Raw genomic sequence first — 25,018 nt, 5'->3', positions numbered from 1 at the left:
GACACGCCTTACTGAATAAGGGGTAAAGCTAGCATGTCGAAAATGTGCGTCCAAACGCGGGTTAACAGTGCGCTGTGCCAGAGCGCACTGTACTGTATTGGCCTGTGACATAAAAGTCTACATTGTATGTATTTCGTGGCCAAGGAAAAATGTCCTTACTTCTGTGGTAGTAACCAGATAAAAAATGTACATTTTCAGTTCAGTCATTGTCTTAATGACTGAACTGTTTGAGCATCCTTACATGCAGCTGTGTTTTTAACGGCCCAAAATGTGTCTGATTTGTTGTTCACCAGAAATGCTTCAGCTATACTAGATCATCTTTTCTTATTGCAAAGCATTACTCAATAAATTTGGGTCAAACCCTGATGGCAAGAAATAGCAGCTTTATCTGTTTTGTTTTGTTTTTTTAATTTGATTTTTTTTTATTCTGTCTTTTGACACTTTGAAGCAGATTACATTCAAATACTGTAGGTATTTCCCTGTCCTCAGAGGGCTTACAATTTAAGTCTGTACCTGAGGCAATGCAGGGCAAAGTGACTTGCAAAGATCAGAAGGAGTAACAGATAAGATATGAACCCTAGCTTCTAACCATTAGACTACTCCTCCAATCTTGTTAGGCAACTCCTCCACTGGTTAGGAATTGTACTTAGAATGTCATGTAGTCTGTCATAAGACAAAAGTCCATTTCCTAGCATGTAGCAGATGGACTCAGGACCAATGGGTATAGTGTACTCCTGCTAGCAGTTGGAGACGGATCAGATTTCAATCTGATGTCAGCCCCTAGTACATATACCCCTGCAGGAAGTGCAGCTCTCCAGTATTTTCCGTCTCCATAGCAGTTAGGGACTATCTACACGCTCTCACAGCGTTAGAACCAAATTTAAAGAAGAAAACCAAATTTTAAAGAAGAAACCTACCTGAAGACGAGCCCCGCGCTCCTGCGGTGATACCCTCTGGTCCCTACCCCAGTTGAGATTCCCGAGGTAATTTCCGTGGTCCCTCGGAGGTAAGCCTCGGTCCGGCGGCCGAATCGCGGCGAGGACCTAGCCCCCGATCCTTGGGTGCGGCTGAAAGGCAGCGGGTGCACCCTCAAGCACGGCGGTGAAGGTATTTGCCCTCTCCCTCCGCAGCCGGAGACCGCCTGGGATGAAACTGGGAAGCGCCGAAGACAAGGTAAGGTAGAAATCTTCTGCTTGACTCCGGTCTCCGAGGATCGAGGAAGAGCACAGGTCACCGCGCGGGACCAGTGCCACCGGGTTGGTCTGCCCTAGCAAGGCCAGGCCCCGGCTATTTCCAAGGGTTTACCCACGTGGAGACCCTCCGAGGGGGTCGCCATATTGCCCGCGTGCTCGCCGTCGCCATCTTGGCCCTATTCGCCACGCCGTTAGCCGTTCGTCCCAAGAGCATAAAACCGAGCTAGGCGCAAAAAGCACTTGTGCGCATAGACTTACACGCACATAAAACCTTGTGCGCATAAGTTGCACACGCAGAGCTGGGTGCATATCTACAGCTAGACGCACAGCTGCGCACACAACTCACACACTCATCTTCAGCGCACCGGAGCGCATAAGAGTTTACGCGCCGACAGCACCGACAGCCACGGCACCACCAGAAACAGGGATAAAGACTCAAGGCTTCTGCCCAGCATGCCACATCAGAGCTGCACAAAGCAAGGAGGCCGACGCCCTGTGCACGCAGTGTGAGGAGGCCCTGGGAGATCCAGTTCAGGGCCAGTCCCACCCAGGGCCAAGTACTAGCCCCCCAGGGAGTACCCCGGATCTAGCAGATCCCAGTGGGACCTCCCCACAGACGGGGACCCCCAGGAAACCAACGCCCCTCAGCTTGGATCCAGCTTCGATCTCATGGGTGGAGTTCTTCAAGGGGATTCACGCCTTTGTTCAAATGCAAACTGAACCTCCAGCTGGTCAGCCACATGCTCCGCCGGAGGACCCTCAGGCCCTTCAAGACCCAGGCACAGGCTTCCACTATCCAGAAGCCCCACCTATAGGGACACAGACATCTCTGAAGAGGAAGCTGAGCCCCTAGAAGAGGGGGAGCTCCTCCCCGGGGACAGAGCCTCACCGAACCATGAAACGCTTCTTCACAAAGGCGAGCTCCCAGACCTGGTGACCCAATTTCTGACGGAGCTCGCTATCCCAGGCCCAGGTACTTCGGGGGCACCTAAACCGAACCCCCTGCTGGAGGGTCTTCGTCAGACCTCTTGCCATTTCCCTCTGTTACAAGCGGCACAACAGCTGATTGACCTGGAATGGAATGCCCCGGAGTCCACATTCAAAGGGGGACTAGCTTTGGCAGCCATGTACCCCCTGGACCCGGCGACCAAAGATCTTCTTGCATGCCCAAGAGTTGATGCCATGGTCTGCGCGGTCTCTAAGTGCACCACTATCCCAGTAGAGGGAGGAGCAGCGCTCAAGGATGCACATGACCGGCATCTGGAATCCATCCTCAGTCATTTGACGTAGCCTCTGTCTCTACAAATTGCGGCCTGCTGCATAGTGGTGACACGTGCCTGCTTATCCCAAACCAGGAACAACACCCCGGGAGAAGACATGGAACCAGCAGTATCATTCCTTGCGGACGCTGCCTCCAACCTAGTGCGTACAGCGGCCAGAGGAGTGTCATGTGCGGTGGCGGCCAGAAGGCAACTCTGGCTCTGAAGCTGGTCGGCCGACGCATCTTCCAAAACGCGCCTCACAAGGTTGCCCTTCAAAGGATCCCTCCTGTTTGGCAGCGAACTAGAGAAATTAGCCGACAAATGGGGCGAGTCCCCAGTGCCGCGCCTGCCGGAGGATAAAACGAAGAGAAACCAGCGACTCTTCCCCAGGTCCTCCAGGGGCAGAAGTTCACAGCACTTCAATCCTTACAGAAGCAACTATCAAGCGCCCCGCCCTACGAGCAGGAACTAGTCCTTTCGGAACAAGCACAACAAGAGGGGTAACAGCTTGGGTATGGACCCTAGCCGCACCCCACAATGAGATTCAGCCGACCCGTCCAAGGGAAGAAGCCATAGGGGGCAGACTAACCCTATTCTACCGCAGATGGGTCGAGATAACTTCGGACAAGTGGGTCCTAGCCATCATTCGGGAGGGGTACTACCTGGATTTTCTACGTACCCCTCCGGACAAGTTCGTGGAGTCCCCCTGCCACGACCTCTTCAAGAGGGCGGCAATGGAAGCTACACTGTCCAGACTACTGCCCCTCGAGGCCGTAACCCCAGTGCCTCCACAAGAAGTAAATACTGGGCATTATTCCATCTATTTTATCGTCTCCAAGAAAGAGGGAACATTCAGGCCCATCCTGGACCTCAAGTCGGTCAACCGCCACCTGAGGATTCCCCGCTTCCGCATGGAAACCCTGCGATCCATAATAAGGGTGATACAACCGGGAGAGTTTCTCACATCCCTGGATCTTTCGGAGGCCTACCTACACATCCCAATTCATCAGGAACACCAGCGCTACCTACGCTTCAAAGTCCTGAACAGGCACTACCTTTCGGGTTAGCCACAGCACCCCGGACGTTCACCAAGGTAATAGTAGTGGTGGCGGCAACACTGAGGAAGGAAGGAAGGAATCCTTGTCCACCCTTACCTAGACGACTGGCTGATCAGGGCAAAGTCCCCAGAGGAAAGCCACCAAGCAACCAGCAGAGTCATAACTCTACTGGAGAACCTAGGATGGGTGGTCAACACAAACAAACGTTTCCTACAACCTCACTGGAATACCTAGGAGTCCGTTTCGACACCAAAGAAGACTAGATCAGCCTGAACCCCACAAGGAGATTAAAACTGTAGAACCAGCTACATACCTTGCTGAACAATCCTTGTCCCACAGCATGGGATTACCTGCAAGTCCTCGGGCTGATGGCATCCACACTGGAAGTTGTGCCATGGGCGCGAGCCCACATGAGGCCCCTACAGCGGTCACTTCTATCACAGTGGAGCCCACAGCCCCAGAATTACACCGTACGTTTATCACTCCCGGGCAGAGTCCAGAACCAGCTACGGTGGTGGCTGCAGGCCAACCACATAAGCCGAGGATCAAGGGCAGTGGAACGCAGAAGAGGCGGGATGGAACATCAATCGCCTAGAAGCGCGGGCAGTCAGACTAGCCTGTCTGCGATTCGCTCACAGACTTCAAGACAAAGCGGTCAGAGTAATGTCAGACAATGCCACAACAGTGGCCTACATCAACCGACAGGGGGGAACCAGAAGCCAACAAGTGTCCCTAGAAATAGACCCCCTGATGGCGCGGGCGGAAGCAAATCTCTAGGAGATCTCCACCGTCCACATCGCCGGGAAAGACAACATCACGGCGGACTTTCTCAGCAGGGAAAGTCTAGACCCAGGAGAATGGAGGCTGTCGTCCGCAACCTTCCAAGTGAATCGGTGGGGGACACCGGACATGGACCTTCTGGCAACAGATCCAACGCCCAAGTGTCCAAATACTTCAGCCGCAGGCGGGAACCGTAGTCCCAGGGGATCAATGCCCTGGTACAGACCTGGTCACCGGGGACCCTGCTATATGCCTTCCCGCCGTGGCCCCTATTGGGCACAATCATTCACAAGATACAACTACACAGGGGGCTAGTTCTTCTGGTGGCCACGGACTGGCCAAGAAGACCCTGGTACGCAGACATGAGAAGGCTGCTGGCAGGGAACCCCCCAACCCCTTCCTCCACACAGGGACCTGCTACCACAAGGTCCGATCCTCCACGAGGACCCAGCTCAATTCTCTCTTACGGTCTGGCCATTGAGAGGGCCTGCCTGAGAGAGAGCGGATACTCGGGGGCTGTAATTGACACCCTCCTCCGAGCACGCAAGTTCTCCACATCGTTAACGTACATAAGGATTTGGAGAGTATTTGAAGCCTGGTGCGAAAACCACAACATCAAGCCATGCTCATTTAAAGTTCCCATGATCCTGGAATTCTTACAGAATGGACTACAGAAAGGACTGTCCCTCAACTCCATCAAGGTACAGGTGGCCGCATTGTCATGCTACGGCCCCAAGAGCGAGAGCGACAGCATAGCCTCGCCTCTCACCCGGACGTGTCACGCTTCCTAAAAGGAATCAAACACATTCGTCCACCACTAAAGTGGCCGGTACCCTCTGTGGAATCTCAATCTCGTTTTGGATTTCCTAGCGGGAACCGCCTTCAGACCCCTCCAAGGACTGTCCCTCCGCCTGTTAACCTTAAAGATGGTGTTCTTGCTGGCTGTTTGTTCAGCCCGCCACATCTCAGAACTACAAGCACTGTCCTGCCATGAGCCATTCCTCAGGTTCACCCCAGGAGCCATCCAACTATGCACGGTTCCCTCCTTCCTCCCCAAAGTGGTCTCACACTTCCACTTTAACCAGACCATCTCGCTACCAACGACGGATGGCTTGAAGAATTCGGAAGAAGCCCGTAGTCTACGCCACCTCAACATCGGCAGACTCCTATCCAGATACCTGGAAATGTCGGAACCCGTACGAAAAATGGACCACCTTTTCCTCCTTCACAGCGGAAAGAGACTAGGGGAAGTGGCCTCGCGGGCAACCATTGCCCGCTGGATCAAAGAAGTCATCAAGGCGGCCTACGTAGTAACTGGCAAGCCACCACTTCTACAGATCAAGGCCCATTCTACCAGAACCCAGGCAGTATCCTGGGCAGAAACTAGAATGCTGTCGCCTGCTGAGATCTGCAGGGCGGCAACATGGTCCTCCATCCATACCTTCTCCAGATTCTACCGTCTGGATGTTCAGGCTCGGGAGGACACGGCATTTGCAAGGACAATTCTAAGTGGGTCACGGGCAGCCTCCCATCCTGTCTGGGAGTAGCTTTTATACATCCCATTGGTCCTGAGTCCATCTGCTACACGCTAGGAAAACGAAATTATCAGGTAAGTAATTTCTCCATTATTGTGCTGAATTGATCCATGATGCACCCTTAAAAGGAGCCACCATTGAAAAGTGGTCCAGTTTTACAGGGGCTTTACAGAGCACACAGGTTGTGGCATGTATTTTTATTCTGCAGACCTGCATGATTGGTTATAGGATTTTTTTTTCTTTCAGCAAGTTGATCTGTCATCAGAGCTGTGCTCATGCATTTGGTTCCCCCCCCCCCCCAAAAGACATTAATATCCCATAGTAATTGCTGATAGAATCGTACATTCTTAAGCAAACCAGTGCCATATAGTAGAGGCAAAGGTCATTAAGGGGTGGTAATGCCCTCTGTAGAGGAAACATATTGCTATGCCTTTTAAATTGTTTACTCATACACTAATCGCATGCTAAAGCATTTCTCTTTTTTTTTTAAGCTCAGTATTATAATTGTTTCTCTCTTCCATTTCTTTTGGAAAGAGGGTCTTGAACTGAAGATAGTCACTCTTTGAATTATTTAATAATAGCAATATAATGGCTCCAATCTCTTGTGGATTTTCAGATGTGAGGCTTGACCCATCTAATGATCTCATAAGTAGATAATAAAAGGGTTTTTTTCTCTCCTGCTTTTGACCTCAAGCTTAATTGAAACCTACCTCCTTTGGACTATGGTGCACCTACCAATGATTATTTTCCTCCTCTTAGATCTCATCCAAACTCATTTAGCCAAGCTATTGCAGTGATGGTCCTTGGCCAGAGACCACAGACCAAGACTCTCTCTGGAATGCAGTAACACGGACCCTTAGTCGGGCCATTAGATACCACTGTTGAATGATGACTGGAACTCCCTTCCCTGATCTGACTGGCCAGGGAAGCAGAGAACTGACCCAGGAGTCAAACCCAGGTCCTCTGAATGGCAGGGTCCAGCATTGCCAGTGAGTCACCTGGGCTGGCCCCAGGATGGGAAAGTCTTGGTGCATTGGACTGAACCTCTTCTTTCTTTCTCATCTTTTGAAGACTGCATTTAGCTTTCTTCATCAAATGAGTTGGGGAAACTTATTTCAAAGTGATTTCAAACTGGTTTGAAAGGGATTAGAGAACATTTTAAATGCCAGCTTGTACTATATGATAAGGAAACAGTAGGGTAATAATTTGTGCAAGACAGCAAGCTGAAGTTGACGCTTCCCCCTGAAAGTCATTGCTGCATCTGTACGTTAGTGCCTAAAAGCTGTATGTTTAAATAAATGTACGAACAAAGTCACTTTAAAATTTGAAAATGTGACATAATGGCTAAACCCATAGAAAAGTGCCATTACACAGCTGTAGCATTAAGATTTTAAAACATTTAAAGTAAGATTGCTTGAAATAGTACAAATCACCCATGATATGTTATTTAGGCTGTTCATTTTATTATCCACAGATGAAGAACACAAGAATTGAGCTGCTGGAAGAGGAGCTCAGACTTGCCAGAGATGCAAACTCTGAAAATGCCAATAAGAATAAATACCTGGACCAAAATCTACACAAGTACCAGACTGAATGCCAGGACTATAAATCAAAACTGCTGCTCATAGAGGAAATGAAGAGGAAAGCCGAAATGGATGGCAGTTCTGCTAAGCAAAACTTGGACAAAAGCTATATCCAAATAAAGGAGCTGAATGAAAAGATAACAAGGCTGACCTATGAAATTGAGGAGGAGAAAAGGAGAAGGATGTCAGTTGAGGACAGATGTCAGCAACAGAAAAATGACTTTGACCAACTACAGAAAAAAAGACAGGATGAAATAGATGGCATCAGTAGGCAAAAATTAGAATCTGAGAAGATGATAAAGGAGAAGGAGTACGAGATAGAGAGGTTGAGGGTTCGTCTTCAGGATGAGGGCGCTCGGCAGCGGGAGTATGAAAATGAGCTGGCTAAGGTAAGAAAGCAGTGTAGCGATGAAATAGGTGATGTAAGAAGCAAGTATGAAAAGGAAATACACGTTACAAAGACCACCATCCAGCAGATATCGGTCGAAAAGGACGATACCACTAACAACCTCAGAGCACAGCTGGATAGGCTAATGAAAGAAAATGGGGACTTCAAGGTAGAAATCAAGAGATTGAATGATATGATACTGCAAACCAAGGAGCATCATAAAAGGGCAGAAGAAAATATCCTCCAGCAAAAGGCTTCTGGTTCTGAGCTCTCTCAGAGGAAGCAACAGCTGGAAAGGGAACTCCAGCAGCTTAGCCACCTCCACTCGGAGGAATCTAGCAATTATAAGAAATCGCTTGATGATGCCGCCAAGACCATACAGGACAGAAACAAAGAAATTGAACAGCTAAAAGCTAAACTACAAGAGGAGGCTGCACAGAAGAGGCAATTTGAAAATGAACTGGTGAAGGTAAGAAATAGTTATGATGAGGAAATTATTAATTTAAAGAACAAATATGAGACTGAAATCAATATTACTAAGACCACCATCCACCAGATTTCAGTGCAGAAAGAAGAAGACTCATGTGGTTTTAGAGCCCAAATGGACAATCTGATGAGAGAAAAGAAAGACTTCATGGAAGAAATAAATAGACTGAAAAATAATCTTATGCAGACAACTGATAACCTTAGAAAAACAGAAGAAAATATTCACCAGCAAAAAGCAACTGGCAGTGAGCTATCTCAAAAGAAGCAACAGCTGGAAATAGAGCTGAGGCAGATCACCCAACTTCACTCTGAAGAGGAGCTGAGACACAAGAAGTCACTTGATGATGCTGCAAAGACCATTCAAGACCGCAACCAAGAAATTGAAAGACTAAAAAAATTGATAGATGAAGAAATAGACCAACGGAAATCCCTAGAGAGTGAGCATGTTAAATTACAGCGGTCTCGATCTGAGTTGCAGAGATCAAATGAGAGTGCAACAGAGACAATCAAGATGTTAAAGGTTCATGAGCAAGAGCTGATAAGGCTTAAAACAGAGTATGAAAGAATATCACAAGAGAAGGAAAGGAAGGCACAAGAAATTGCCAAACTTCAAAGTAGCCTCAAAGAAATACAACTTCAAAAGCAGGAAGTTGAAGAAGCATTTAGCACGCAGAAGAAATTAATATCGGAGGAATCCGTGAAAAGGATAAAAGTGGAAGATGAACTGGAGAGCATGAGACAATCTTGCTTAGACCAAGCGAAAAAAATCACAAATCTCACTCAGCAGACAGAGCATTTGACTACTGCAAAGAAAAGAAGTGAAGATGACCTTAAACAGCAGAAGGATGCAATAGACAGCACGCTTAGGGAACAGCAAAGAACTATCGATGAGCTAAATGCACTCAGAACAGAGGTGGAAACCTTGCGCCGTTTAATTAGCCATGAGCAGGAAAACGTAAAGCAAGCTCACTCACGAAACGAACACTTGCAAAGGACAATTGAGGAAAGAAACAAAAGCCTGAATGAGAGTAAAATAGAAATAGAGAGGTTGCAGTCCCTCACTGAGAACCTCACAAAAGAGCACCTGAGGTTAGAGGAAGAACTGCGAAATGTGAGGCTGGAATATGAGGATATAAGGAAATGCAAAGATGAAGTGGATGGTGAAAAAAATGCCACTATTACTGAACTAAAGAATCAACTGCAGATAAGCAACAAGCGCACCCTTGAACTACAGGGGCTGATTAATGAGTTACAGAAAGAAAGGGAAAATTTGAGGAAGGAAATTGAGAAATTCCAAAGGCAGGCTCTAGAGGTATTCAAAAATACTTCCTCATGACTTAAATGTTTTGTCAAGTGACCTTCCCCCCCCCCCCCTTAAATTGAAATGACTGCGTACATTAATCTTATTTAAATCACTGAAATCCACTGCCAGGTGTTTCTTTCCTGTTCCTTTTGATAATAAGCTTGTGTGCTTCCTGAAATTACTGCTGTAAGTGCACTGGTTATCAAGAAAAGCACCAAAACAAAGCCTTTTTCCCTCCTGCTTTCTGTCCCTTTACAATGTACTGTATTTATGGTGTGCACTTTGGGAGACCTTAGTGCGATTCTATTGCTCTTGTTGAGAGGAAACCTTGGAACTACATTTAGATTGATAACACTACAGTTGTTTAGATTGACCTTTTTAGTTAGTGTAGTTTTGCTGATGACAGGTCACGTACGGGTATGGGGGGGGGGGGGGGGGGTCACAATTACCGGAAACGGTTTCCTAAATCTCTGCTGCAGTATGTGCGCAGTGCTACCAAACAGCATTGTAAATATCGTGAAGGACATTATTTTAAGAGAGAAAAATCACGAATATTCTGGGGTGCTTTGTCTTTCCTCCCATCACTCTTTTCAGCTACACTTCTGTGAGCCGCATGTCTATCAGACCTTAGTGCAGTAAAAAAAAAGGGTACTGGAATAAAAAGGCAAAATCCGAGGTATTTTTCCTCGCAGTACATATAGTGCTACTTACTAGTATTTTGCATTATATGTACAGAAGATGGTCTCTGGAATCAAAATTATGCAGGAACATAAATACACTGTATATTTGCTGTTACATTTGTTTCTATATGTATGTATATGTGTGTGCGTGTATATTTATATATGTAAATACACATGTATGTATATATGTTTTCTGTTTATTTAATAGCTTGTCTTTTATTCTCATTGTTTAAATGTTTTCCTGTATTTTGTTATCTTTACATTTAGAATTTTTGAATGTTTCTGTTGATTCTTTTTTCTTCTTGTCCTGTTAACTTCTTGCATTTTTCTCATGCCTTTATTTCAGTCTAACGTGTAATCATAATTCATGTGGCCTTTTGCCAGCACTAATTAAATATATGATTTTGGCAACCTCCAGAATCCCTATCCCCCAAGTCACATTTCAAAGAGTTATGGTTAGATTTGACTGCCCTTCAAAATTTGTTCTATTTTGAAAGAGAAAATGAATGACTGTAAATCACTGATGGCAATGAAAAGTTCCAATGAGACAAGGGATCTTCCATAAAGTAGGTCAATAATTAAAACAAATAATTCATGATAATTATATAAAAGAAATTATGTTAATGGGTGATTAACATTTTAACTGGCACAATAAATATGTTTTTCAATTTTTTTCCCTTTAATTTAGGCATCTAATAAGATTCAGGACTCTAAAGGCCAATATGCTGACATAATGCGAGAAAAAGAGACCCTTACTATGAAAATAAATGCTTTGGAAAACGACAAAGCCAGGCTACAGAGATTAGAAGAAGAGTTGAGCCGTGCTAAGGCAGCACTAGACGCTGAGTCCCGTCTGAAGCAACGATTAGAAGATGAAAAACATCAGATCCGAAATGACTTAAATCAATTGAAGAGTCAGTACACTCGGAAGGAAGAGGATGTCCGCCGAACTGAAATGGATAAAGACAAGAGCGAGAGAGAGAGAAATTCCCTGAAAAGTGAAATTGAAAGGCTGCAAGCAGAGATCAGAATGATTGAAGAAAGGAACAGGCGCCGCATGGATGAATGCAATCGAGCAAACCAATCTGAGATGGAAGCACAACGTGTGACACTGCAAAGAGAGGTGGATTTGCTGAAGAAACGCCCTGCTACTTCTAGCATACAAACTCAGACAGATGAGGACATGACAATCGACCCCTCAAAGTTTATGTTTGATGGGCTGCGCAAAAAGATTACTGCACATCAACTATTTGAATGTCAAATAATAGACAAAACAACACTTGATAGGTTGCTAAAGGGGAAGACATCAGTAGAAGAAGTAGCTGCTGAAATTGAACCCTTTCTTAAAGGAGCAGGTGCAATTGCTGGAGTCTCTGTTACACCCAAAGAGAAATACGCTTTGATAGAAGCTAAACGGAAGAATCTGATTACACCAGAAAGCACTGTGATGCTTTTGGAAGCCCAGGCAGCTACAGGAGGTGTTATTGACCTGCGTAAGAATGAGAAGTTAACAGTGGATAATGCTATTGCTAGAGATCTTCTCGATTATCAAGACAGAGAAAATATATATACAGCAGAAAAAGCAGTGACTGGTTTTAAGGATCCATTTTCGGGAAAGGTAGTTGGTGTAGCTGAAGCCATCAAGAAAAATTTGGTTGATAAGGCAACTGGAATTCGTCTGCTTGAAGCTCAGATGGCAGCAGGAGGTATTGTTGACCCTGTAAACAGTGTATTCTTGCCAAAAGATGTAGCATTATCCCGTGGGCTGATTGATAGAGACTTGTTTAGAACTCTAAATGACCCTAGAGATGGTACAAAGAATTTTGTTGATCCGGTAACAAAGAAGAATGTTAGTTATATGCAACTGAAGGAAAAATGTAGAGTAGATCAAGCTACAGGTTTGCTTCTGTTACCAGTAATGAAGAAAAGTCTGTCTTTTCAGGGAATCAGGCAACCTGTTCCAGTATCTGAATTAGTGGAAGCTGGAATTCTGCGGCCAACAACAGTTGATCAGCTTGAATCAGGGCAGATTTCTATGGAAGAAGTTAGTGAAAGAATTAAAGATTTCCTTCAGGGTTCAAGTTGCATTGCAGGTATATTCAATGAGGCCACCAAAGAAAAACTTGGTATCTATGAAGCAATGAAGAAAGGCTTGCTTAGACCAGGGACTACTCTTGAGCTCCTGGAGGCTCAAGCAGCAACTGGTTTTCTAGTAGATCCTGTCAATAATGTACGGGTAACGGTTGAAGATGGATATAAGCGAGGCCTTGTTGGGATTGAATTTAAAGAGAAACTGTTATCTGCTGAAAGAGCTGTCACTGGATACAGAGATCCTGAAACAGGAAATATTATTTCCTTGTTCCAAGCCATGAACAAAGAGCTCATTGAAAAAGGCCATGGTATCCGCCTACTAGAAGCTCAGATTGCAACTGGTGGAATCATCGATCCCAAGCAAAGTCTTCGCTTACCAGTTGATGCTGCATATAAACGTGGATATTTTAATAAAGAAATGAATGAAATCCTCTCTGATCCAAGTGATGATACAAAAGGCTTTTTTGATCCCAACACAGAAGAAAATCTGACATACCTTCAGTTAAAAGAAAGATGTATTGTGGATGACAAGACTGGTCTCTGCCTGCTTCCTCTGAAAGAGAAGAAAAAAGTAGTGCAAACATCACAGAAGAATACACTAAGAAAACGAAGAGTTGTCATTGTCGATCCAGATACAAATAAAGAAATGACAGTGCAGGAAGCCTACAACAAACGTCTCATAGATTATGACACTTATGTGGAACTTTCTGAACAAGAGTGTGAGTGGGAAGAAATAACTATTACAGCATCAGATGGTACCACAAGAGTAGTCCTTGTTGACAGAAAAACTGGCAATCAATATGACATTCAAGAGACCATAGAAATGGGTATCATTGATCAATCTTTATTTGACCAATATCGATCTGGAACCCTAACCCTTACCGAGTTTGCTGACATGATTTCCAGCAAGGCTGGCAGTGATGAAGTGATAACCACCACTAAGCTTGAGTCAGTAAGGACAAGTAGAGTTCCATCATCCCCAGGCTTCAGGAGCTCTTGGTCCAAAAGCGGTTCATTTTCTGATTTGCTGGAGGACTTAAGTCCCATTGCAGCCATATTTGATACTGAAACTCTTGAAAAAATCTCCATTTCAGAAAGCATAAATCGTGGTATTGTTGACACAATTACCGGACAGCGTTTATTGGAAGCCCAAGTTTGTACAGGTGGAATTATAAATCCTTCAACAGGTCAAAAGCTTGCACTTCAAGATGCAGTATCACAACGCCTCATAGATGATGACATGGCAGGAAGACTAAAACAAGCTCAGAAGGCTTTTTCAGGCTTTGAAGGAGTTCGGGGTAAGAATAAATTGTCAGCAGCAGAAGCAATGAAGCTAAACTGGCTGCCCTATGAACCTGGTCAACGCTTCCTTGAATTTCAGTATATCACAGGGGGCCTCATTGACCCAGAAATTCAAGGAAGGATAAGGACTGAAGAAGCAATTAGAAAAGGGATGCTAGATGGTCGAGCTGCACAGAAGTTGCGGGACACTGGCAACTATCCCAAAATTCTAACCTGCCCTAAAACTAAATTGAAGATATCATATAAGGATGCAATGGATCGATCAATGGTAGAGCAGAACACTGGAATGCGAATGCTACCAGCTGCCTCAGTGTCAACTCAAGGCATAAGCAGTCCTTATAATGTTTCCTCTGCACCAGGTTCCCGATCAGGGTCTAGGCCAGGGTCACGGAGTGGGTCTCGGAGAGGAAGTTTTGATGCATCATCTTCTTCTTCCACCTACAATTATTCCTATCAGTCCTATAGCAGTAACTCTATTGGGCAGTAACCATTAGTGGAGCTCAACTTAAAAAAAATACACTTCAATGCTTTTATACTAATTTTATCCCAGAAAGTTTGTATAAGGTAATATTTGTTTGTATGTGGATTTAATGGGAACTAAAGCCTGGTCCAAAGCAAATCCTACATGTTTTATTTTTTACTTTAACTTCTGTATTAACTCTTGATCAATTGTAAAATACTTTGATGTAACTTTATAGATTCAATAGAATAGGCTCATAATTCATAAATTTTTCCTTGGGGATTTTATAGTAACTTTTTATTATGCATTTATTTCACGAATTTGTTTTATTTCCTTGAAAAAACTAAAGCTGAAAATTAAAGTTTTGAAAGTAGTGTTATATGCTCCTGATTATGTATTATGAAAAATAAAACTGTGGAAAACATGTTTTATTCTAACAATTTTGGATCTAAAAATCTTTACATGAAAAGCATTTAGCTGTTTCACTAATTCTTTAGTGTAATATGTAGACGCACTCCTCCTACCACAGTTATCCAGTTGTCCTCTTTTCCAGTAACTTGGGCAATTCCAGTTTTTGGTACGCTTATTTTCTTGCTTTTATGTAACCTTTCAGTGATATTTGCATTGAATTTGCTTTGCTGGGAATAAATTGTTAAACTTTGAAAACACTTGTGTGTTTGATTTTGTGAGTCTTAACATTCATTTTCTGGAAGGGAGTTGATAGTGTTTCCTAGTTCAAAGAGCCGCTGTCCAAGTGTATTATCTGCTTTACACCTTCATAGCTAAGGGTTTGGGAAGATGGTGTTACTTGACCTGTAGCTTGGAAGTCAGATGTGGCTCTTTACTGCCAATAGTGTGGCTTTTATATAGTGCAGAATGTTTAAAACACTGTATACAGTGGAGCTGATGCTTACATTGCAAAGCTGAAAGTAGTGGTTCTGATCCTCAGTTTATGGTTAACATGGTCCACTGAATAACAAAGGCTGAGTGCCACTTGTCTAAATGAATTAATAGTAGCCCAAACTCATGCTTGAAATAAGCTTAGGGTAAAAGGTCCACTAACTTTTCATTTCAGAAGCACATTAATTATACTGAGAAGTGTAATTTAGTATCTTTAAACAAGCTCTAATTGTGGACCTAAATGTTCTTACTCTTGCAGTTATTTTGTTACAAAACTGAGAAAAAGAAACTTCTTTAAATTATTCTGCCATATGAAAAGTATGGCTGAATACTTTTCATATGGTAAGGTAAAAGTGTTGCTGGTGTTAAAAGGCCCATATATGCGAGTATTTTAAAAGCTGCAAATTATGTGTGTATATGCACTTGCACAAGTATGAGAAAGGGGCAGAGTTGGAGCATATTAGGGGCAGGCCCAAATTTGTGTGTAAATCCGTATTTTTAAATCTGGTGGCCGCGGCGCGTAGGGTGCTGTTAGCCACACATGTTTACTTCTGCCCTTCATGAGATATAAGTCTGCATAAATCTCTGTTTAAGCCTAAAACAACTGGATGAGGGGTCTGGGTCAAAAGGGGGTAGTGCAGGCTGAAGAACCAAACGGGTCTGAATGACCTCTAATTGGACTGGGCAAATTGATGAACTAATTGGTAAAATTGGGAATGTCCTTCACGCGAGCATATTTTAAAATCTGCTTACCAGTGTGCGTTAAAGCCGACAAAGTCCTAAGAAAGATACACGAAATAAGTTTGCTTGAGTTCAGAGGCACAGAGGGGTGTGATGGATGGACTGCACCAGAGTCCGTTGCCAAAGGGCACACCCCTCCTCCCAGAAATATCTTTTATTATACTTCGAAACACAAATGAAATAACTGGATATCATGCAGAATATTTTTTTTATAATTATGAAATAGTGCCACTTTTATAACAGCATATTTATAATTCATTTGACAAAGGTTGGAAGGAAGCTTCACAATCTTCTGCATAATAACTCCCTACACAATTGAGGCTGGATTTTAAAAGCCTGGCACGCGTAAAAATCGCCACTTACTTGCATGGCCGGGCCCTGCACGCATTTTTAAAAGGGCCCAGCCACCGCGCGTAAGTGGCGATACACGCACAAATGCTGGGCCCTTAAAAAGAGGCGGGCCGAGGGGCGTGGTTTGGGTGGAGGAGGGGTGGGACGGAGGCTGACCGAGACAGCTGTCCCGGGGAAGCGCGTGCCAGCAGCTGGCCAGCGCACGTAAAGTACTTCTGCTCCTGAGGAGCAGTGAGTAAGAAAATTTAAAAAATGGTGAAAGGTAGGTTAGCTTTAGGGGATGGGGAGGAGAGGGGAAGGGGAAGGAAGGTTAGGCAGGGGGTTAGGGAAGTTCCCTCCCAGTCCACTCCTTAATTGGAGCGGACTGGGAGGGAACTGGGGAAAGCCCCATTGCGTCGCCACACAAAATTTGCAAAAATTTACAGCCCCCCCCCCCCCCCCCCCCCGGCACGGCCAACGGATTTTATAACATGCGCATGCCGACACTCACGTTATAAAATCGGCACGTATGTTTTAAAATCTACCCCTTGATGCTTAATTCATGTAAAAGAGTCCAATCAGAGGCTGCGAGTGCTTACTGAGGTACACTCTCAAATAATAATGTCCTGCAAGCAAGTTTTCAAGAATGATTAAACAATTGTTACATCACAAAATCAAATCTAATGTCCTCCTGGAGTGCTGGATGTGACTTAGCTTAAAAAAATTATTTCTGGACACATTCCTTATTTATAAAGAAATACATATAATAAATATACTACAAATAGAAGAAGTATCAAAGCTGAAAATTGTGCACAACAGGCAAAAATGCATTTAGCTAAAAATACTGGATTTGAAAAGTAGAAAACTACAAGCTGCATGATAAATTCAGAGCTCGAATCCTGACTCACTATAAAAAGAATTGGGTTTTCTCTCAGAATCCTAAAACGTTAACGGGTAGTGTAAGAATTGGTACAAACAGAAAGAAGGTTTATTGCACCAGGACATGAACTAAAGTTACCACCTCACCTGAAACAAGCTGATTCAGGCCTGGTTTTACCTTGCTACGTGCATGGAGATGTAGGCCTTGTTTTCTTAGGGAACAATTCCATGCATGCAATGGTGCAAAATCAGGACTGGATGGACCTCTGCCAGTTGCCCAGAGTGAGGTGGCAATCCTAACAAATGCTAATATTCTGAGCTGCTTTTAATCCTCAAACCAGGTGCCAAGTAACTGTGCCAATACGATTTAATAGTTGCAATGAGGTAAGGCCATTTGAACAGTGAGATGGGGTCATCCTTAATTTTGAACCTTCCTTGCGCACAGCAGCTGTTGTAAAAGGGCTCACTCAAGTCTGACTAAAACATTCAGCACAGCTTGAAATAAAAATGTGGGATGTGTAGTAGGTGGAGCCACCATAGACACTCCAAGATCCATATTCAGTGCCAATTAGCCGGACAAGTTTCTAGGCTAACTGCTGGTGGCTGAGTGTGTGCCCGGCATCAGCAGCCGACACTTAGCCAGCTAATTACTTGTCCAGCTAAACAGGCAGCTAAGTGGCGAATGGGGCGAGGGCATTCTGGGGAGGAGCTGAGTTAGATGGATAAGTTATCTGGCTAACTCTGGTTGTGCACAGACTTGTCCTAAAGTTAGCCAGATAAACCAATCTGGCTAACTTTAGGATAGCCAATATATCTGTGCCACTGAATATACAGGCTAAGTTAATCGGATGGGTTTGTCCGGCTAGCTAGCCAAGCTGCACAGCGGCAGAATATGGACCTTCTTCATTGCCACCCTATGCTTCTCTTCTGAACTAGTTCAAAGAAGTGTTCACCCACATACTTAACATAGGTTTTATTTACTTCTCAAGGGCTTCTATGCAATGTATTTACTCTTGCCCAGAAATTGAATAAGTCTTGCTGGATCTCCCTTTTATGGTAATCACAACAGAGAGTATACTCTGTCCTCTATACTCAATAATACATCATATCACACATAGAGGAAAATATACCTGTTCAATAATTCCACTATATTAAACATCCTCATGTTTTATTGACATACATCATTTTTATTATTCAAAAGTTTTTACAAATATAACACATACCATCACTTTTTTAATATACTATAACCTAGTGTTATGGACACATTTTACATGCACAATTTTTACATTGTATAAACATCCTGGTAATAATGTTCATTAATAATTCCCTTAAAACCTCCCACACATACTCATCACTCATACTTCACACTCATACTTCCTGTCCACCTAAGATTATCCCAACCAATTTTCCCTGTCTGTCTGGCCCTTAAGTCACTACAAGGGCCTGACCTTAACCGCTGTGCCTGTCTGTCCAGCCCTTACGTCAATACAAGGGCCTGACAACCACTGTGCCTGTCTGTCCAGCCCTTAGGTCACTAAAAGGGCCTGACCTCAACTGTTGTGCTTGTCTGTCCGGCCCTTAAGTCACTACAAGCGCCTAACCTCAACCACTGTGCCTGTATGTCTGGCCCTTATGTCAATACAAGGGTATCCTCAACCGCTGTGCCTGTCTGTCCGGTCCTTAAGTCACTACAAGGGCCTGACCTCAACTGCTGTGCCTGTCTGTCCGGCCCTTACCTCAGTACAAGGGCCTGACCTAAACCGCTGTGCCTGTCTGTCCGGCCCTTATGTCAATACAAGGGCCTGACCTCAACCGCTGTGCCTGTATGTCCGGCCCTTATGTCAATACAAGGGTATCCTCAACCGCTGTGCCTGTCTCTCCGGCCCTTAAGTCACTACAAGGGCCTGACCTCAACCGCTGTGCCTGCCTGAGGGAATCCTGGTTAGTTTCTTTTCCTACGCTTAGTAATATGTTAAAATTCAGCGGGTCGCCACGTCTGATCTGAGGTCTAGTCAGAGAGGAAAAGGTGGTGCCGGCTCCCTTTCCACGTTCTGTCTGGGGAGGGCGTCGAGGCCTCGAAAGCTGCATTCTTCATCAATGTACGAGCCGAGTGATCCACCACTAAGAGTCGCAGGTCCATCTGTTTCTCGCCCCGCCTTACGCAGTATGGCAGCAGTAATAAACTGAATGACGAAGAGCTGAAACAAGTTCATCTTCCTCGTGGTGCCCTTCCGTCAATTCCTTTAAGTTTCAGCTTTGCAACCATACTCCCTCCGGAACCCAAAGACTTTGGTTTCCCGGAAACTGCTCAGCAGGTAAATGGGAATAATGTCACCGGATCGCTAACTGAAGTATTCAGGCGACCGGCCTGGTTTTTGAACATTCTAATTTTTTCAAAATAAACGCTTTGATACCACGTTATACTGACAGACTGTAGGTGGCACCTGAGGGTACAGGACAGCATCAGTCAAAACTTCTCTGTCTCCATCTGCTGGTGGGGAGGCAAAACCCAGGAGTCTGAACTGACCCATGTTGAACTGCTGTTCACATGGAACCCGTCTCCACTTCGGCCTTCAAAGTTCTCATTTGTATAACTGCTATTTCCCCCAGATTTTAAAAAGACCAGTGAGAGCTCACTAGATGCCAATGGAACCGCCACACTTTCCAAAGCTCCGACCCCACTCTCTGGGCGAACCCATTCCAGGGAGCCCTGTCCTTCACAAAGGAAAGAACTCTCCCTGGGGCAGGCCTGTCTCTTAGTACCCACTGACCCATGTTGAAATGCTGTTTACATGGAACCCTTCTCCACTTCGGCCTTCAAAGTTTTCGTTTGTATATCTGCTATTTCCCCCAGATTTTCAAAGACCAGCGAGAACTCACTAGACAACAACGGAACCTTTGCCTCTCGTGCTGCCTTAGAGGGTTTATGCAACTGTTATCAGTGCTCTCTTTTGAAGCTGTGGTGTATTTTTGACACTCGCTGCTGCTTTGTACTTCTTTTAAAGCCCTCTTGCCACTCCTGGTACCCATTTGCCCCTTTACGGTGCCTTAGGCTATTCATGCCACTTTTGTGCCACTTTGCCACAATCTAAGTACCTTGGAGCTCTTTTCCCTTTCTGATGATTGCACCCCAGAAGTTTCATCTGAATTGATAAGAAAACCCCAATTCTGTAGCCAAAAATAGGCTACAAATACTTCCCCCATTGACTTTAATGGCAAATGAAAAACAAATGAAACTAATAAACGAATAGTTTTGTTTTTTTTTGCTATGAAACGAATTGGGGTCCCAACGAAATAAAAAAACGAACCAAAACAAATTTTTTTTCTTCTGCACATCCCTAATCACTGTGGAGATGTAGGCTTTTTCTCTTTGGCTGGCAAACCACAAAGCTGAATCTGTCTGCATCAACACTTCTCAGTATTTGCTTATCTGAACAGACACTGAGCCTGTTTGTGTCTGCATTCCTCAAGCTTTTGCCTTTTACATACAGACCTTGCTCTTAGCACAAAAGCACAGAATGCCTGCTTTCTCTCACAAAGATAGTAACATGAGTTAATCATAATAATCCGTAGCAGCTATGTCTCCGAGAGTATTCTTGTTATCAAGGATGTGATTGTATACACAAATAATATGTAACGCAGGACAATAAAAGGGTCTGCCTGAAGTGACTTCAGGATGGCTTCCTGGCTTCCTTAGAATCCTGTCAGATGTCTCTTCTTTCCATGTGTCTCCCGTCGCAACTATCACTAATGGTTTCGGAGCAGATATTACTGTATGACAGGTTGTCTACCTGTTGTCTTGTAATTTAATGAATGTTTCCAGGACTGGTATAGCTCTATTTAGTTTTTGCGGTTGTATAAATTGCATCACTCCTTGCTGCGTCCAAACTGTGGTCTCCTCTTCCAGTGTGAATGAATTGGATTTCACCATTCTTTTTACGAAGCTTTGATAGGTATTATCCTCTGAGGTGTGAGACTACGAGGAGGATCCAGAGATGGTTGTGAGGGTAAGTTGAGAGATTCTCCCGGATGTGGGTATTCCAGGGAATCAATTGAAGAATTTTAATATTGAAAAGAAAAAGATCTAATGGAAGATACATCAGAGTCATTCTCATCCTCTGAATCCGACTGTTTTGGTATAGTGTCTTTCTTTTTAGGATGTGTATTCTTGTTATCAGTTGTAGTAGTCATCTATTTTTTTTTACAAAGTCTGACCACATTTTATGGATAAATATGTGCTGTGGTGAAGAAGGTAAAGAGAGCAGCAGGTTTCCCTCCGAACCATATTCTGCTTTGACTGCTCGATCTGAATCATGCGATGATACTTCTCCTTCTTCTGATCCTTTGGATTCAGAATCTGTTATGTCGGCCGACCACAGAACCCATGGCCAGCCTTCCTCACCAGGGATGGTCCAAGAAAACAAAGAGGTAGGCGATCTATGATACCGTCAGGTGAACACAAAAGGAATAGATGCCGTTATCTTTTCCAAATACTTTATTGATGCAGAGACGTTCCAGATAAATTGCCCGACTCTGGCCGAGTTTCGCGGCCTTCTAGCCGCTGCCTCAGGGGCTCCAAAATTCAAATCATTAATAATGTTTGATCCACTCAAATCAGATAATGTGCCAACGATGATAAAACAACTTCACAACGATGGGTCCAAACACAGATTTGTGTGTAAACCGCAGTCTCTGTGTTTGGACCCATCGTTGTGAAGTTGTTTATCATCGTTGGCACATTATCTGATTTGAGTGGATCAAACATTATTAATGATTTGAATTTTGGAGCCCCTGAGGCAGCGGCTAGAAGGCCGCGAAACTCAGCCTTCCTCACCTCCTGCTCTGCCGGAGCAAATGCGGGCCCTTCTGCGACGTGGAGGGAGTGCCTCCTATTCTGCCCTCCTCTTGGCGGCCCTGCTTGCAGTCCTTGGTATTATGGCACGGTGGAAGCGCTGCTGCTGTCCTTCCCGCGGTTCTGCCTCGCAGATGTGCCGCCGCCGGCTGACTCCTTTTCCGGGTTTCTCAGGTGCGCGCACGTGCACCCCTCACCCGAACTTAAAGGGCCCGAGGTGCACAGGGGCCGCTGGGTCCGTCCAGGTGTCGTCAATCACCAGGATTATTTAAGGCAAGCTCTGACAGTCAGAGCTTGCCTTTGCAACAGGCTCCCTCGCTCCCCTTTGCCTCCAGGCGACCCTTCTCATTCCTGAGCCCTTTTACCTCTGGATTAACTCTCTCTGAACTTTGACCTCTGCTTCGCCTGACCATGCCATTGACTCTCTATGAACTTCAACCTCTGTTTCGCCTGACCACGCCATTGATTATCTGCGTGATCAGACCTCAGCCTTGCTTGCCACAGCCTTCGGATTGCCATAGTCTCAGACTCAAGCCTTTTCTTCGATGCCTATGGGTTGTGTCAACCCCACCTCGGCCCAAGGGTCCACCTCCGATGCAACAATCTGATAAGGTTTGAATATGTTTCGTCTTAGATTTGGATTTCTTGGCTTCAATTGTGTCACCAGAGCTTTCTTTTCCATTTCATTGTTTTAATAATTCTGTTTTCCCATGTTTGGCTTTGAGCGATATTGGTGCTGAGAGTCATCAGCATCATACATTCTGTATAGACCATCAGTGCTGTGTCTTCCGCACCATGGCTCGGCATCATAATGAGCTTGTGTAACTTCGGTGCTGTTGACTTTATCGGTGCTATTTGTTTTGTGCTACTGCTGGACTTTTTTTGGCACTGACATTGCTCCTTTTCATGGCTATATCAATGATGTTTCTCGGGGAACTAGTTAGGATTGGTTTGATCCAAGAGTCTTTTCTATCGCTTACTTTCAATGTGCAATTGGATCAAATATTTTCTTTAGATCGTGAATGTTTTTTAGATTTTGTCTGTGATTCTGGTCTTTCTTTTGATTTACAATGCTTTTTCCCTATCTTAATTTGAGCTCTCGGTATACTCATGCCCTTGGAGACATGCTCTTATGACTTACAATTTGACATCTCAGGCATTATTTATGTGAATCGCATAAGAACATAAGAAAATGCCATACTGGGTCAGACCAAGGGTCCATCAAGCCCAGCATCCTGTTTCCAACAGTGGCCAATCCAGGCCATAAGAACCTGGCAAGTACCCAAAAACTAAGTCTATTCCATTTTACCATTGCTAATGGCAGTGGCTATTCTCTAAGTGAACTTAATAGCAGGTAATGGACTTCTCCTCCAAGAACTTATCCAATCCTTTTTTAAACACAGCTATACTAACTGCACTAACCACCTCCTCTGGCAACAAATTCCAGAGTTTAATTGTGCATTGAGTAAAAAAGAACTTTCTCCGATTAGTTTTAAATGTGCCACATGCTAACTTCATCGCAGCTTGACATCTTGATATCTTCTTGTGACATTTGTCACAGAGCTTGAAAGGAACCATTCCTTTTTTAGACATTTTCTCTTGAAAGCACTAAGCCCATGTTGACGTGTCAGCAGTCAAATAGAAACTGAGGGTCTTGAGAGATGGCAGTTGAGTGGTAACATAGTGCACGCTCAGAACTCTAGGGGCCGATGCACTAAAAGCACCCATTTTCCCTAATGCGTGCACATCCACAGCCCCTGGGTGCCTGATGCAATAGACAAATGAGCTGCTGTGCTAAAAAGGACACGCTAGGGAAAACTGAGCGTCCCTAACATCAGGCGCCCATGAAACGTGGCTGTGTGCGGGTTAGGAAAACTGACCCTCAATATGAGCATCCTTTTTATCCCGCTACTAGCACATTATTCACGGTCTGGAGCGTGTATTTTGTGTGCCCAGAATTATTTTTCCCCCCTTTTCATTTTGGCGTGATACAGCATTCTGTGGTTCCTCCAACTTAGTATTGTTGTGATACTAAGTAGGAGGCACCATAGCACACAGCTTTAAAGCCATTAAATTTGCCATATTAGGTATGCGGTAATTTATTGCATCACAGGATAATAGCAATACGCGGAAACTCTCAAGATAGGGTCCTAAGTCTCTGGGTGGTAAAGGCACAGCACAACTCTTTCTGTCGCTACTCATGCCCACATATATGAGAGAGAACTATAAGAGGGAGAACATCACTCACTCGCTTTCTCTTTATATATCTGCCACTGTAAGAAGGGCACTTTCAAGACAGGGTTGGTTGGGGGACGGTGTTACATTGATCTGCCTAGGGCACAACACACCCTTGCACTGGCCCTGTGCACAAGGATTACAGAGGCCTGTGGTAAAGGTTTTGAAGGCCAGACAGAGAAGTGCCTGCCGCCCTGCACACTCAGATAGCTGAGCTCCCCATCCTTTGCATACCAGGTAGCCTCAGTGGCAGTAAGAGAAGAGAGGTAGGGGTCACTCAGTATTCAGTACATTTTAAATGATATTTGCATAATAATCAATACCTGCCCTCCTCTCAGTTTGATTTAATCCTTAAGATTTAAGTTCTTGTTTTATAGTTATCTTTTTAAGTTGTATATTTTTTGGGGTGGCCCCCCCCCTCGCTCAGAAACAAAGTGAGAGGGTGAGGGGCCCCTTTCCCTACCCCGGATCCCAAAAGGGATCCCCTCCCTTTACTAAAAACGGTCAGTGATCCCCCCACCCCCCTTTATGGAAGGTGGATCAGCACCCCCCCCCCCCCATTGAGGGGAATGATGGAGGCTCTGGACTGGAGACCAGTGCCAGGGTGGCAGGGCAATCCCATGCCATCCCCCCCCCTTCCTTGGTGTTGTGGGGAACGATACAGGCTAAGGAGCATCGGGCGCAGTAGTTAATGCCCATGCCCCCACAGGTAAGTGTGACGCAGGTAAGTGAAATGGAAGAGGATGCTTGGCCACAGGGTGACCTGTGGCTTTTGTTTTGAGGCCCCCACCCTCCCCTTTGTTTGCTGTTAGTCTCTGGTGCCCTTGCTAGAGGGCGCCAGAAAAGAGAATTTCCCTTTAATTTGCTTTTTCTCCCTTTTTCTTTAAGGGGGGTGGGGCAGCCTTCGGCCGCCCCGGCCTTAAAATAGGCTCCTCCCCCTACCTCAGAAATCTCAGGGTG

The 25,018-nt window shown here is 44.8% G+C and overlaps 1 protein-coding gene and 1 long non-coding RNA gene across 6 annotated transcripts in view; one reads left to right on the top strand and one right to left on the bottom strand.

Annotated features, from left to right (window-relative positions):
• DSP (desmoplakin) overlaps positions 1-14,787 on the top strand; it is a 169,984-nt gene extending 155,197 nt beyond the window's left edge. For 2 of the 4 annotated variants that reach the window (XM_029590610.1, XM_029590611.1), the window contains exons 23-24: positions 7,303-9,597; positions 10,957-14,787. In XM_029590610.1, the coding sequence (XP_029446470.1) occupies positions 7,303-9,597; positions 10,957-14,148 (5,487 nt within the window). In that variant the 3' untranslated portion in view covers positions 14,149-14,787. The remainder of the gene's footprint in view (positions 1-7,302; positions 9,598-10,956) is intronic. The other 2 variants (XM_029590612.1, XM_029590613.1) reach the window with 2 other exon arrangements.
• LOC115085058 overlaps positions 1-25,018 on the bottom strand; it is an 82,236-nt gene that overhangs the window by 53,235 nt on the left and 3,983 nt on the right. The gene's annotated exons all lie outside the window — the stretch shown is intronic.

Source organism: Rhinatrema bivittatum, chromosome 2 (assembly GCF_901001135.1).
Source record: "Rhinatrema bivittatum chromosome 2, aRhiBiv1.1, whole genome shotgun sequence".
Lineage (NCBI taxonomy): Eukaryota > Metazoa > Chordata > Amphibia > Gymnophiona > Rhinatrematidae > Rhinatrema > Rhinatrema bivittatum.
This window is presented reverse-complemented; position numbering and strand designations above follow the sequence as displayed.